Below are 15,518 nucleotides of genomic sequence, written 5' to 3' on the forward strand. Positions count from 1 at the left end.
GCTTAGCCTTCACAGTTGTTGATCACATAGCATGGTCATCCACTCACAGCTTAAAAAAATACAGGGAGCATCGGAGAGAATGGGTAAAGTAAAATTTTGATGTTTTTAAAATAGCACCTAAATCTATGAAAGTTGATTTGATTTATTGTTTGTTTGGGAGGGAGAGGGTGGGTAGCACTGGAGGGGAGGGGGTGGATGTTGGGAAAATAGCATGCACCATGTAAATGATATTAGATCCCATCTAGGGTAAGATTTTAAGTGTTACTACTACAATTTAAGGTGAAGTCAGTTTCAGAAAAGGCAGGACCATAAAATAGCAGTGTTGGGGTTTACAGTGGGCTGATTTTTCCCTCCCAACAGGTTGAAGGGGTTTTGAGAATAGCAGTATTTGGGTACGGTTTGGACAGGAGCCTTCTTTTTAGTGTGGCCTGTCTGTATTACCTGAGTGAAACTGCCTTGGTACCACTTTAGGCTCTGTTAGATTGCTGAAAGACTTCGACAGGAATAACTTGCATTCCAGTTTTTATTGTATACCTGTGATTCAGGTGTTCCCAAATACTGGTTATAATTCATGAAACTCATGAAGGAATTAAGTGAGAGAGAGAGAGAGAGGTTAAGAGAGTTGTACTCTGAAGTTAGTTGCTTAGTGGGAAATATTAATAGAAATTTTGGTGCTTCCATTCAAGTGAGGAACACTTTGCCTGCCAAAGTGCGTAACAAGTTTCTAATTCTAAAAACTTGGCATTGTGGTTACGTACAAAGCCTGATTAGTAGTGGAGGTTAGAGGGCAGAGAGACTTCCATGTTTTTATGGGTAAGACATGTTGTTGTTAACTCAAATAACTTGGTCTAAGCTCTGCCTCATTATTTTTAAACTTTTTTTTTTACGTTGTTTACACACTAAAACTCTGGATTGAAGAAAAGAATGAAAAACTTATTTAAGAAATCAAATTTTACCCAAAAAATATTGTTCTGGCCCAACTTTGCTATTCCCCTACATGAAGCCATTTGCCAAAGTTAAATATGATTTACTTACTGTTCCCCAAACCTTCCAGCCTCTATAAGCTTTGTCAAAGATATTACTGCAGTTTGGGATGCTCTTTTTTCTCCTTTCCTTTGGTCTAAGTCCTATCTTCCTTCAAGTTTTGGCTTCTACTTATTTAATGAAGCCTTTTCTAACCTCTCCAGTCCCTAATAGTCATTCTAGTCTTAGAATTCCTGAAGTACTACTGTTTGAAACATCCTTTTCATACTTGGATCATGCTACCTTGTATTATTACTTGTTACTTCATTTAAATGTCCTGTTTCTCTAGCAGAATCATGGGCTCTTTGAGAGTAGAGAGCTTGTCTTAGTTGCCTTATTCTAACCTCATTGTCTAGCACAGAGGATATGTTCACTGATAGGTTTGATTCTCTGATTTGGATCCAATGTTAGTGTAACAGGGCAATTGTTTTTTCTTAATTTAGGTTATTTTTGTATGAATATATGCCCAGAAAACCCAAAGATAAAATGCATTGAACTCATAAATTAATTTCTTGTATTATAAAGAGATTTGGTTCATATTTGTGTCCCCCGCTCCCCTCAAATGGGCACTGTTTACCTAGTTTCTTTTGAAAAACATGGTTTGGGCCAGATATCTTGACAGAAACCAAAATTACCAGTATTTTTATTGTAAAATTTCTTGGTGTAGCCAGATTATACTTTCATGGCATAAGCCCAAATAAATTTATTAAGTACTGCATGGTAATGTGGCCAAATTAGTTTTGAATGTTAACCTTAAAGTCTTTTAAGTAAAACTTTCAAGATATCAGTAAACAGATACTCACTTGCTGGTCCCTCTCAGAATATTTCTGTATCTCAAATTATTAGAGGTTTTATTATTTTATTGTTTTAAAGCTTTCTGTAATGTACAGGCTGACATTTGATAGCTGTATTTATTGTATTTGCTGCAGTTATCAAATGTCTGTGGAACAACCATTCATATGCAGTGAAGAATTGTTTTAAAATACTTTTTGGCATTTATAGAAACTGATTCTTTTTTAAAAGCTCGTCAGGGATAATATTTGCTAAATTTGTGTTTGAAATTGTTCATATCTTATCTGAGAGCTGTGTCTTCAGGGCACATATATCTGAATGATAGATTTAATGTTGTGATTTCTGGAGCGAAAGCAGTTGCCCTACTTGATGAAATGTTTGATTAGTAAAATTTCCATGAATCTTGATTTTATTCTAAGGTCTAGCTTATAACATTCTCGAGCCGTTAGTTTGACAAAGTGCTGAAACTATACCGCTGTTGCATTACTGAAAAGCTTAGAGACTTGTAGCAGGGAGACTCCTAGGTAGGTAAGATTTTTTTGCCCGTACTTAAAAAATGTATATCATCTTTAAGTTTCTTAGCATAATTTGGGTACAGATTTAAAATAAAACTTTTTTTTTATAGGCTAGGAAGCAAAAAGCCTCTAATATAGCCCTCTAATGTAGCATTGCCATTCTGGCGTGAGCTTATCACAGTCCCATTCTCACATCAGCCTGAGGCCCTCACCAAAGTCTCGATGAAATATACTTTAAAAAAAATGTTTTTTAAAACCCTCTTGGCCCAAGGACCACTTTCCAGAGCTGCAGCCTTGGACTTTTGCCTATGGTCAGTCATATTCTTCTCTAGCGTTACACTTACTAAGTCAATATTTAAAAAAATAAAACACCCTGATTTTGTTCACTTTTGTTTTCATATACAAGAATCTTTACAGTCAACATGTACTTCTAGATGCTGTATTGAAATTGCTGGCAGAGTCTATTCTATACAAACTGAACAATCTGGCCCCTTGTTTTATTTGTAAAGGTTCAATGTATCTATGCCTGCCCACTTCAATCCGCAAGGGAGTGTCAGAAAGGCCCCGCATTCGCCGAGCCGTGAGTTATCACTAACTTTTCAGATGTGTTAATGAATGTGGAACAAAAGCAGTTGTGTTTAAAAGGAAAAAAGGACCATCAAGACAACCTTTATTATAGTAGCAGGCGTGAACACTAAGTGAATTATTCCAAATTGTGGTGTCAAAAATAAGCTATTTAGCTAGAGACTAGCCTCTAGAAAACCTATTGTTGAACTGCTCTGAAGCTATCATTTTAGCTATGTTACTGTTCTTAAAATTTTATGTACCCTGTTTGCAAATTAGGATATTCTTTAAGTCTTTTTAACCAAGTCAAAACAATTTGAACAAAATCTTACCCCACCTAAAAATGACAGTATTTAGTTGACTTTGAGTTAAGCTCTTCAAAATAAGACCATATGAAAGGGGTAAAGTTTTAACCTTTTTTGTTATTCACATGTGAAAGACAGAAATTAAATAATTGAGTCGCTTCCTAGATGAAAGTTTTTGGAGTGCTCCAAGCATCATGTGAAGTACAAAGGTATTTACAATCTGTTTTGGTACCTACAGTTCTTGCTTCAGTAATTCACCAGTAGGTTTTCATTCATTAATGATGATATCAATTTAAGGCTAAAATAAAACACCTACGTTTCTTAGGGCTTATCATTCTACATAGAGGAAACATCCTTGAGTTTTGTTTGGTTTGGTTTTTTTTCTTTCAAAGATTCTAAGCAAAAAAATTGTAACTAACATCTATGTTTTGTTAGAGCTAGTTACTTTTCTTTTTCTTAGATTCTTTAAAATTTTGAGTAGATAGGCATATTTGATTAGCAGGTTGGATACTTCTGTTGCTTAGGAGGTGTATTGTGTTTTATGAAGATAGAATAAATTTAAATGTACCCACTTTGGCCATATATAGCACAGACTACAAAAAACTTGGAGGTATGGGACCTTTGGAGGCATTAAAGTTAACATTTCATTTCGGCAATGTGCCTTTGTTTGACTGGTGTGTAAGTCCTTCTTCCAGGTTTGTACGCTCTTAAACACGTTATTCTACCCTCTCTAACTCCTCCCAGCAGCAAAAGGGAGACACTTCAGCTGGAACAAAATAGTGGAAGAAATGGCGTCTGGGGTTCAGTGGGGATTCGCAGTGTGTATGCAATGTTTGCAAGATTACTTTTTATGTTTTTCAATTAATGTAAATAATTACAAAATGAATCAGTGCTTAGTGTCAAGTAGGGAACATTGTATACCAGTAGAAACTCTCCTAGTGGGTCTGCTGCAAGTCGCTTAACCTCTTGGGGCCTCAGTTTCCTCATCTGCAACATGAAGGAGTTGGACTTGATAATCTTTAAGGTCCATTCCTGCTCTAAAATCCTATGCTTTTCTGAAGTACTCTGTTTAACAGAATGCATTGCTTTCCCACTTTGACTATTTGAGTTACATGTGCAGTACACGTACTGCAGCTGCATGTTGTCTAAAATAGATTTTCTGTAGGATATTATATAAAAAACTAATCCCTCTTGAGCTGATTTATAAATGTGTGTGTAATAAGCCACACATAAAAAGCTAGTGATAGTAGGGCTCTCAGAAAATACGTATTTTGCAGTTGTCTAACCTTGAATGTTATTAACTTTCCTATATTACAGGAGATACTACTCGTCAACGAATCAAATTCAGTGATGACAGAGTATGCAAGAGTCACCTTCTCAACTGTTGCCCTCATGATGTCCTCTCTGGAACTGTATGTATTTATTAAATCTATTATTTGATTATTGGTATACTACAAAAATGAACAACTTGATAAAGTCTTAATTCCTTGTCAAATTATTCTGCAATGATTTTTTTAAACACTGCTTTTAGCAGAGGGCTTTGCATCCCTTATGTTGTTTATTTATTTAGGGTGATAATTTAAATCTGCAATAATGGGATTTCTCACACAACTCACTGCTGTACTTTGTAGGTTTTTTTGTTCTTCAGAACAATTTAAAACATTTCTTATTTGGAATATAAAGGCAGTTATATAGCAGTTGCACTTTTAGTTTGGAAACAATATAAATGGTTTTCAAAATAGTTTCCTTTACTGTTGAGCAGAGTAGACTTTTGTCCAAAACAGTATACATTTTTGTTAAGAGTTGTGCACATTTATATTGTGGAAATCATAGTGGGGAAAATAGATTCGTAAATATTTAAATTCACACAGCTTAATTTGCAAGTAGTATTATCCTTTAAAATTCATTTATGTTGCTGACTCCTAATAATGTAAAGCTCACCTAATTCAGATTCTGTGTCTAATGGTGTTGGCTGATGTTAGAGTATCGTCATTTTAATTTGGAAGATAAACCACATGATGCTGGACTTAAGTGGAACCAAGGATTTGGTTCCCTGGCTTTTGGATTGGGTGGAAATGATTAGTCACTGCAAGAGCTTCCATTCACAGGCTGCATCTGATGGCGGAGAAGTGCCAGTGGGGGCTAAATATTGAGTTGACTTTATTTCTCATTTGCCAGAAATGACTGAAATGAAGAAAAGACTTCTGACTTCCCTTTTCAGAAGTGATGAGTTCCCTTGGTTAAGGATGTCTAAATGAGTGATTTCTTCTTGATAGGAAGAGTTAAATGCCCCAAACAGATATGTATCAGGCATATGCAATAGAAGACATCGCTTTCTTTTTCCAGTAGGAAAAACTATCAAAAATATATTAATGTTAAAAGGAAAAAAAGAGCCTATGCTTTAAAAAATATATAATACCTAAATTTTTAAAAGTATATATAATAAGTATAAGTATATATAATACCTAAATTTTTAAAAAGTGTAATACCACAAGGAAAGAAATCCAGTTTCTGAGCGCTTGAATTAGGACTATGACAGATAATTAATCCTCAGATCTCCTCTTTAGAGTTTTAGAAGTATTTTCTACTGTGCTATAATAAAATTGAAATCTATAAAATCTATCTGTAGTGTACTTTGATTCTTCACATTTACTATTGTGTTAAATTTAACAAAGTCATTTTATTTAATGGCTAAATCATCACTTCAAATAAATTTTGAGAGCTAGATTCATTAACAAAGTGGCAGAATTTGGTTTTTTTATTTTTTAATACTTTAAGACCAGCCATAGCAAGACTTTGATGTATTATGTTCTTCAGGTATTTCATTAAAAATAAAAATCTGGCATCACGGCTGTCCTTTACTTTTTATAATGCACATATGCAGTTATGCTCGTTTATTTATTTAAACCATTTTGAGATATATAATCCACAGTTAGCCTTAATGATATTAACTGACTTGTTCAAAATCACTCAGTTTTGTTGATTTAAAGTAAGACTGGGACCAAACCCAAATTTTCTGAGCTGTAGTCTTCAGCATGTTTTCTACTCTGTAGGTAATACTTAATCCTGCATCATTTTAAATAAAAAGGATGAGTGGTTGGTCTTGAACTTTCCCTTCTTGTAAAATTCCTGCTGTTTGATTTATAACATGTACATCTTTTCAAATTTTAACATCCCTGAAATAATACATCTTAAAATTGATGAGAGAAAAATACTGTCTTTGTTGGTAACAGTTTTCATATGGTACAGAACTTAATGATGAAGCTTAAAATTGCTGGTATCCTAGGGCTGGCGTGGTGCTGTAGTGGTTAAGTTTGTGTGTTCCACTTTGACAGCCTGGGATTCGCAGGTTTTGACCCTGGGCCAGACCTAGGACCGCTTGTCAAGCTATGCTGTGGCAGCATCCCACGTAAAATAGAGGAAGGTTGGCACAGATGTTAGCTTAGCAGCAATCCTCCTCAAGCAAAAAGAGGAAGATTGGCAACAGATGTTAGCTCAGGGCCAGTCTTCCTCACCAAAAAAAAAAAAGAGAGAGAGAGAGAGGGGCTCCTATCTTGGATTATATGAAAAACAGTTAAGGAAAGTCCTTCTACAGGTGCTTGCCAGGGAAACTCTAGATGAGAAATACCTCCTTTTTGTCAGTCTAATAGAAAAAAGGTGGTCATATGTAAGGAAGGGGTTACGTAGTGGTGAATGTGTGTCAGAATTTAAGCAGAATTTTAAGGACTGTCTCTAGGACTCTAAGGCAACTCCAGGGTTGCCATAGAGTGCTATCCTTGAGAACTTGAAACCATCCGTAGTGTCACTTCCTCATGACCCTTATGATTACTAAAAAGGGCTGTTTATAACCGTTCATCCTATGTACAAATGGTTTGTAATTATAGAGCTGTGACTTCTTTAGCAACCAATCTCTGTAGAACAAAGACTTTTCTGGCACAAAGTCTAACAGTTCACATCTCTTTATGTTGAAGGTGCTGGTTTGTTTTGTTTTGTTTTGTTTTTACATGTTAGATGAAAAGAACTGAATTGTAACTTGACTTTATAATGCTTTTTCTTTGTTGTATAACTGAAGGTTGCCCTTTAGTTTTCCTGACCTTGTTGCTCAGAATTATCACTTCTGGCAGAATGGGACTCACCAATATTCTAGATTATTTAGCAAAAGAATACACAGAAATGTATTCTCTGTCGTTTTCCATTATAAAGAGGTTGAACTTTATATCAAGCATTTGAAAATGGACAAGTGTGATTTCTAAAAATATACTCTAACTGACAATTAGTATGGAATATTTTTGGAATTCAGTTTGATGAAATGCCCCTGTAACATTTTACCTTTCATTAGTCTGCAACTCTGGTGTAACTAATTCTTAAACTAATAAATTAATCAGGAGGTAAAATGTAGAACAGAATCAAAGTAATTGTATATGTATCTCTTTGGATTATGATTTTTATAAGAAGCATGAAATTTTCTTATAACTTAGGAAGTTAGTGTATTTCAAAGGCTTGGCTTATTTTCCTATGCATCTAGAATATTTTCTTGTTTTAGTCCCACTCTTTTCTCCTTTTGGCACACTTGGTTTCTCCCTGTTGTGTTCACCATGCAGACACTAGACAGCATCCCCTTTCAGATTTAGGCAAAACAAAAAATCTGAGTAGAGTTGTTATCCCCACCTGCCCCCAGCACATTATTTCTGGTACATATCTTCCCTGAGGAAAGATAAGTATATTGAAGTACTTTTAAAAAAGTCTATCTAGTTCCTAGTGATCTGGGAAAAAGATACGTGTTAGTGATAATTTACAAAAGGCATCAAATCTAAAGCAGAGATGGTTACAGAAGTCGATATTAAGATCTGCAGAGATGGAAATATATACTCTCATAGTGTGCCTGTCCTAAATTCAGAAATGGCCACTAGTAATTTTGTTATAGCCCCTATCATAGTATAATTTTAGTGTTGACAGGCCCTCATGTCTTCTAGCTTAAAACCTTCATTTTATAGATGGGAAAAATTAAGCCTCAGAGAAATTTACACTTGTCAGATGTGTCTCATAATCAAAGAATCACAGTATATTATGCCGTGCAAGAATCTGAGTTACTTAAATCTAGATACCTTTTAAAATGTTTTTGTTGTTGTTGTTAGTTTTTAGGTAACAATTATCTAGGGCAGTGACTTTCAGATCTTTCAGATCTTTCAAGTCCTTGGAGACATCTGTGTACTAAGAACATAAGGGTAGGCCAGTCTTTCCTTTTTAAACTAGAATTTTACACATTTTAAATGTAGAAGTTTTCTATGAAATTTTGTTTCAAAAAGATTCTACTGCTCAGAGATAGAATTTAAAAAGAACTGATTTTAAATACTTAAAGATGGGGATAAAGTAAAAACTTTATATCCCTTTTTGAAGTAATTGGTTGGGAGTATTGGTTGTCAACAATTCTGACTGAGTTGATTTTATGATGCCCCAAGAGGTTCTGGGTTTTATCCGAAGTGCAGTTTTTACTAATTGAAACTCCTTTATTGCTCCTCTAACTCTTTCTTTTAAGGCCTATTTTAAAATCAGTTAGTTGGGTACATACAAACCTATTCTTTAAAACTGCTGAAGTCTCTTTGGTAGTACACATAGAAAAGATCCATGAAAGTATAGAGAAGCAGAATAGGTGATAAGAAGTAAACCTGTGCAGAATTTTCTCAACCAGCCACTTGACTGTAAGTTTCATATAATTAAGGCAGGGATGTTGTTTTGTTCAATGCTGTATCCCCGACATTTAGAACAGTGTTCCTCCATTGTGTTGAATGAATAATCAATCAACTCAAAAGTGGAATGCTAAATAAATGTTTCAGTAACTGAGTTTGGATTTCAAAATTTAATGATTGTTAGTCAGAACTGTGTTGCCTTTTAACAGATAAGGAGCTGGAGAATATCTTGGTTTTGTTGAGCTGCTTATCAAGATACGACAGCGGTGGTTCCACATGCAAATGTGAAAAAATTAATCTGTAGTTACTTTAAACTCAATCTCTTCCCCAGAAATGGTTTATTTTGGGCTACTTTGGTATTTTTTAACAAGTGTTTTTAGCATTAGACTGGATTACTGGCTTGATTTTTGAAAAAATTTGTATTAGAGCCAATTTCTAGAGCTTTCCAGTTTGTAAAATGCCAGAAAACCTAGGTTTTACCTGATTTGGCTTTTGAAGTGTAATATGTCCTTGTATTGAACAGATTTGCTGTTTGTATTTTATCCTTCTCAGTCTCTTAAAAAAATATGCATTCCTTTAATAAGCATTTCTGGAGACTACCTAAACCAAAAATACATTTGATGCCTAGGAAATCAGAGGCACATTAACAGCTTTCGAGTGAATAATTAAAACTTTACTGTTAAACTTTAAAAACTAAGTCCTAAATATAGTTTGGAGCTTTGTTGGCAAATTGGCACATGAATACACAGAACTGTTCAATTTAGGGTACATATGCCCTTGGGAAATAAGCTTTTTCTGTCATCCTGAATCATCTTTTTTTTTTTTTAAAGGTTTTATTATTTTCCTTTTTCTCCCCAAAGCCGTCCTGTACATAGTTGTATGTTCTTCGTTGTGGGTCCTTCTAGTTGTGGCATGTGGGACGCTGCCTCAGCGTGGCTTGATGAGCAGTGCCATGTCCGCACCCAGGATTCGAACCAATGAAACACTGGGCCGCCTGCAGCAGAGCGCGCGAACTTAACCACTTGGCCACAGGGCCAGCCCCCTGAATAATCTTGCAAAAATTCATTTTATATCCTTAAAATAACTTAATATACTTCAGGCTTATGGAGGTGATTTTTATTTATTTATTTTTTACTTTTTATTAAGATTATGGTAGTTTACAACCTTAGGAAATTTCAGTTGTACATTATTATTTGTCGGTCATGTTCAAGGTGCACCCCTTCACCCTTTGTGCCCGCCCCCCACCCCCACTTTCCCCTGGTAACCAATAATCTGTTCTCTTTGTCTGCATGTTTAACTTCCACTTATGAGTGGAGTCTCACAGAGTTCGTCTTTCTCTATCTGGCTTATTTCATTTAACATAATACCCTCAGGGTGCATCCATGTTGTTGTGAATGGGGTGATTTTATCCTTTTTTATGGCTGAGTAGTATTCCATTGTATATACCATATCTTCTTTATCCAGTCATCAGTTGCTGGGCACTTAGGTTGCTTCCACATCTTGGCTATGATAGATAATGCTGCAATGAACATAGGGGTGCATGGGACTTTTGGAATTGCTGATTTCAGGTTCTTTGGATAGATACCCAGTAGTGGGATGACTGGGCCATATGGTATTTCTGTTTTTAATATTTTGAGAAATCTCCATACTGTTTTCCACAGTGGCTGCACCAGTTTGGTGATTTTTTTTTAATGTGACCCAAAGACCATGTATTCTAGAATCTTGTTCTAGTTTAGTCTGTCTCTAGTTGAGATTGGTGAGCATTGCTTGCATTAATGGTTAAATACCAATACATATATGCATGTAGATATGATGAGCCATAGTGCTGATGTCCAGTCTTTATAAATCAAATAACAAATTAATTTTACTTTTTATTTTTATTCTGTAGTATTATTGAATCAGTCTGAGGGAAGAATCTTTTTTAACTTCTTTAATAGAAAATTTCAAATATAAAGTAGAATTGTGTAATGAACGTCATACATCAGCTTCAATAAATATTTTACACATAACTACCGTATTTCATTTATACGTACTTATGTCCTCTCCATCCTTTTGCTTGTTTTTTAGGCATATCTTAAATCTTGAACCTGTCCTTTAGGATGACTCTTGAAACAGTACAAAGTATCAAAGACCAGTTACTCCCAAGTAAGGCAAAATGAGGTCTGGAAGTCACTGTTGAAAGAAATAGTTTTTTGTAGTCTAGTACTTGGTTAACATATTTCCGTGTCACATTTGCTTTTCTGTACAGTGATTCTCAATAAATACTTATTATCTAAGAACCAGGAATCATCCTCTTAGTATTCCCTGAATTCTTCAGATCTCTTTTAGAGGTATGTACAGTTTTGTAAACTGCATTTTATCAAGTCTGAAGAAACCAGTGTGTTCTCTGATGCTATTCATTGAAAAAGGGAGGATGGAGTTATAAATGCATCACTTGGAGTATGTAGACAATGAACACGGAATATAGCAAATGCATGGTAATAAGCGAAAACTTAAAACATTTTTATTATACAGTTGATTAACCAAAAACATCAAGCAAAATCATGGATTTTCTATCTCTGGAATTTTTTTTTTTTTTTTTTTTTTTGGGAGGAAGATTAGCCCTGAGCTAAAACATCTGGTGAAAATCCTCCTGGTTTTGCTGAGGAAGACTGGCCCTGAGTTAACATTCGTGCCCATCTTCCTCTACTTTATATGTGGGATGCCTACCACAGCATGGCTTGCCAAGCAGTGCCATGTCCGCACCTGGCATCCAAACCGGCAAACCCCGGACCGCCGAAGCAGAACGTGCACACTTAACCAGTGCGCCACCGGGCCGAACCCTGGAAATACTTTTAAAAATGTGATGAGTTCTACCTTGATGTGCAAGTGGCAAGACCAAATGACTTAGTAAAATCCTTTCTAGTTGGATGATTCTTACTCATTAAGGGAACTTTTAAAAGCATTTGGTGTTTGACCTATATAGATTAAAACATCTTAAATATATATTATGTAGACTTTTTTGGTCTGCAGGATCAAAAAATATAGGCACCTGTTTTCATGTATTTGGATAGTGTAATTTGTAAAATTTCCAAATTTAGATTGGTTTTTATGGTTTTTTCCCCTTTATGGTATTTATTATAATAATAGTGTTTAGAATAATGAAATTTAAGTAATACTAGAATTAAGCAGAGAAAGAAATAAAAAAGGGTGAGCAAGAGGTGTCATCAATGAGGGCTGAGTGGAGAAAGTAAGAGAATTTGTAGTAAAAGTTAAAAAATTCCTCTTCAAGAAATGATGTTCTTTCATCTCTGGGAATGGTGCCGATTGCTGAGATCATTCATTCATTCACTTAACACGTACTTGAGAACCTACTATGTATGTGCCACATGCTATGCTGAGGACACAGAAGTGGACACAGATTTCTACTTTAATGGTGGGAGCTTACGTTCCAATGTGTGAGGCACATAACCAAGTATGAAAATAAGTAAGGTGATTTCAGATAGGATTTAAGTGCTATGACGAATAAAGCATGGTTAGGTAATTTACATTGTCTGGGACAGACAGCAAGAAGCTACTCTGGCAGGGTGGTTGGAGAAAACTTTTTTTGATGAAGTGACATTTGAAGGATCTTCTTTTTCACCCAGACTGACTTGTTCCTTGTTGTCTCACTCATTTCCTTCCCCAACGTGATGCTTTTTCCTACCCTCTTCTCTCTGCGTGGAATACTCTGTCTCCTCTGGAGATGTAAATCCTGCCTAGCTTACTGCACATGATTGCCTGAGCCTGCAGCAGTGTAGCCTCTGAACCCCAGTGTAGCACATGCTCTCCAGACTACTGAATAGGCACTTGTTGTTTTATTTTGTCCGTGTGTATGTTCTTGCTCTCTTCTCAGTTAGATAGTGTAGTCTTTTGTTGGGCAAGGCCTTTTATTTTAATTTTCTCTAGATATCTTTGCATATCTAGGGTTAGAACTGGATAAAAATATTAAGAAAAGGTAGAAGAAGGGCTTTATTTTTATCTGCTGAGGGGAAAATGGACTTGGCGGTGTAACATACAAATGGGAACTGGCAGATAAAAAATTAAGTACTGGAAAACCACGAATTTCTACAATGCGCAGTGCGCCCCATCTCTCCACTGAATGCTCATGTTCGACTTAATTTGTTTTGAGAGCCAGCAATTGGGAAATTGGAATTGGGAAAGAAAAACCTTAATTTTTAGTTTGAGACAGTAATGGTGTAACTGAAAGTCATACCCAGGTTTTGTTACTTCAAGATTTTTTCCATATTATTCTAGGCTTTCTCTTGTTCTTCAGCTGGGTCTTGAAGCAAACATTGAACTTGGATGGAAGAGAGATTTTACAAATACGAGGAAGAAAGAAAGTGAAGGTACAAGAAGCAAGGATCAAAGTGTAGATGATTTTGTTTTAGAAAATAGCACTGGCTTTGGAGTGGTGTATATATGGAAGGGTTCAAATGCTAGGCTAGGGCTTTGTGTTTTCTTTGCTTTCTGTCCTGCTGCTGTGGTTTTGTTTCATTTTTTCTCCAGCTGATGATGTGTATTCCTGTTAGTACTTTACCGATATTGCTACCTATTCTTATATTCCTTGCTGTCTTTCTACTATATCTAAATTATCATTGTCACATTTTGATGTCTTTCACTTAAGACTCTTAAAATAGTGTAAGAAAAACATAATAAAATGACAAATGGGAAAAATTATTTTAAACAAATTAAGCAGGATAAGTAAATAAATGGAAGAATTAAAGCCAGATTAGATGAAATTAGAACTGTTGCTCTCATGAAGCTGTTTTTTTTTTTTTTAAAAAAAAAGGATTGTTAAATAAAGTTATCTGGGAATGGAGTTTCTTAAATCTTAAGTATGATGAAAATTCTTATTTATATTATTAAGACACGTTTTATAGAAATTTATACTGTTATTCCCAACTATTCTTCCTCACCTTCTCCCCCGTTAAATTTTTGTGTGATGATGTCCTGCTGCTGTCATCTTTAGAAGTACTTTTCAGTGTCTCCACTATTAATAAATTGACCTAAGGTCGTCAGACTCTCAGGGTTTCTATATAATTTGTTTAATGAGAGTCCCCCAGAAAAATACTTGAACTGTAACTCCAAAGAAGAATATGTAAAATTTTCTGCTTGGAAAACATAGTTGGATAAAGAAAGCCTTTAGTGAACGTAGTCTTAGATCTGTATAATTCTGGAAACTGCTACTTGGATTTCCTATTGTTACATCAAATTCAGCATGTGCAAAACAATTTCCTTCACAGATCAACTCTACCGTTTGATTTAGTATCTTGGTGCCATCATTGTTTGCTCCTGTCTGAAATATTTGAAGTCTTGATAATACTGCTGAACTTTCCTCTCCACATTTCATTTCCATTTAGTTAAAACCTGTTGATTTGGGGGTCAGTGAAAGAATATTGAGCTATATTAAAGGATAGGTTCAAATTTTTACTCTCCTACCACTGGCTTAGGATCTTAAGACTTCTGAGCCTGGATTTCTAGATTTGTAGGGAGGTGGTGATGAAATTGATGATTTCAGAGATCCATCCTCTTTAAAATGCTTTTAGTTTTCTTTAGCACTCTGTTTGACCTCCTTTCTTTTTCCTCTTCCAATTTGACCCTTCGGGGCTTTATTTCTGGTTTGTTGTAATAGCCTCTTCTGCCCTTAGTCTCTTTCTTTTTTTTTTTTTTTAATTCATTTCTTTAGTGAGAAAGAGTGGCCCTCAGCTAACATCTGTTTCCAATCTTCCTCTTTTTTCCCCTCCCCAAAGTCCCCGTTACATAGCTGTATATCCTAGTTGCAGGCTCTTCTAGTTCTTCTATGTGGGACGCCGCCTCAGCATGGCTTGATGAGCAGTGATGGGTCCACGCCCAGGATCCAAACTGGCAAACCCTGGGCTGCTGAAGCAGAGCACACGAACTTAACCACTTGTCAGTCCATTCAGTAGTTTAGTGTTAATGCTTCTAAAAATATAGATTTTATCATGTCGCATTCCTGTCCTGATAGTCAAACATTCCTCTTTGCCTACAGAGTAAATTCTGCATATGTTGACTCGTATTTAAAAATCTTCTGCCGTCTAGTCGGTCTGTAATTTGATCGATACAGCAGTTCTGAAGTACTTGAGAAAAGAGATTAAGTGAAATTCTCAGAGCTAAATGGCTAGTAAGAGGTAAAGGGAGGTCTTCCGAGTTGGTCAGTCCTCAGTCTGTCTTGTTTTGTTTATTACTTAGGCAGTGTAGTCTTCAAGTGTAAGAGGTAAAGGCATGACACATGAATGTTTCCTGTTACACATCATCCCCTTCCCAGACCTGAACCCCATCAACAGTTTAATGTACATCTTTCACTCTCTTTTGTGTTTATTTGTAAGTGTGTGTGTTTTAACAAATGGCATTACACGTTTGAATGTTTCTCACTTAGGGAAATTTCCATATTAGTAGTCTACATTTTTTTAAAATACCTGCATTATATTTCAAATATGGCTGTCTCCTAAATTATTTATCCAGTGCTCTTAGTGTGTTAATAGTTTTTGTTTCTGTTCTTGGTGTACGCTGTAGCAATGAAACTCTTGAATGTACATCTTTATTACATTTGCAACTGTTGTTTTAATTGAATGTCCTGTTTTTTTCATTGA

The 15,518-nt window shown here is 35.5% G+C and overlaps 1 protein-coding gene across 12 annotated transcripts in view; it reads left to right on the forward strand.

The window, feature by feature from the left end:
* Positions 1-15,518, forward strand: part of LUC7L2 (LUC7 like 2, pre-mRNA splicing factor) — a 57,561-nt gene that overhangs the window by 10,630 nt on the left and 31,413 nt on the right. For 3 of the 12 annotated variants that reach the window (XM_046668773.1, XM_046668775.1, XM_046668774.1), the window contains exons 3-5: positions 2,840-2,910; positions 3,944-4,017; positions 4,517-4,611. In XM_046668773.1, the coding sequence (XP_046524729.1) occupies positions 2,840-2,910; positions 3,944-4,017; positions 4,517-4,611 (240 nt within the window). Of the gene's footprint in view, positions 1-6; positions 84-2,839; positions 2,911-3,943; positions 4,018-4,516; positions 4,612-13,234; positions 13,254-15,518 lie in introns of those variants that run through there. The other 9 variants (XM_046668777.1, XM_046668782.1, XM_046668781.1 and 6 more) reach the window with 6 other exon arrangements.

The sequence above is a fragment of the Equus quagga genome, chromosome 8 (genome assembly GCF_021613505.1).
Source record: "Equus quagga isolate Etosha38 chromosome 8, UCLA_HA_Equagga_1.0, whole genome shotgun sequence".
Classification (NCBI taxonomy): Eukaryota; Metazoa; Chordata; class Mammalia; order Perissodactyla; family Equidae; genus Equus; species Equus quagga.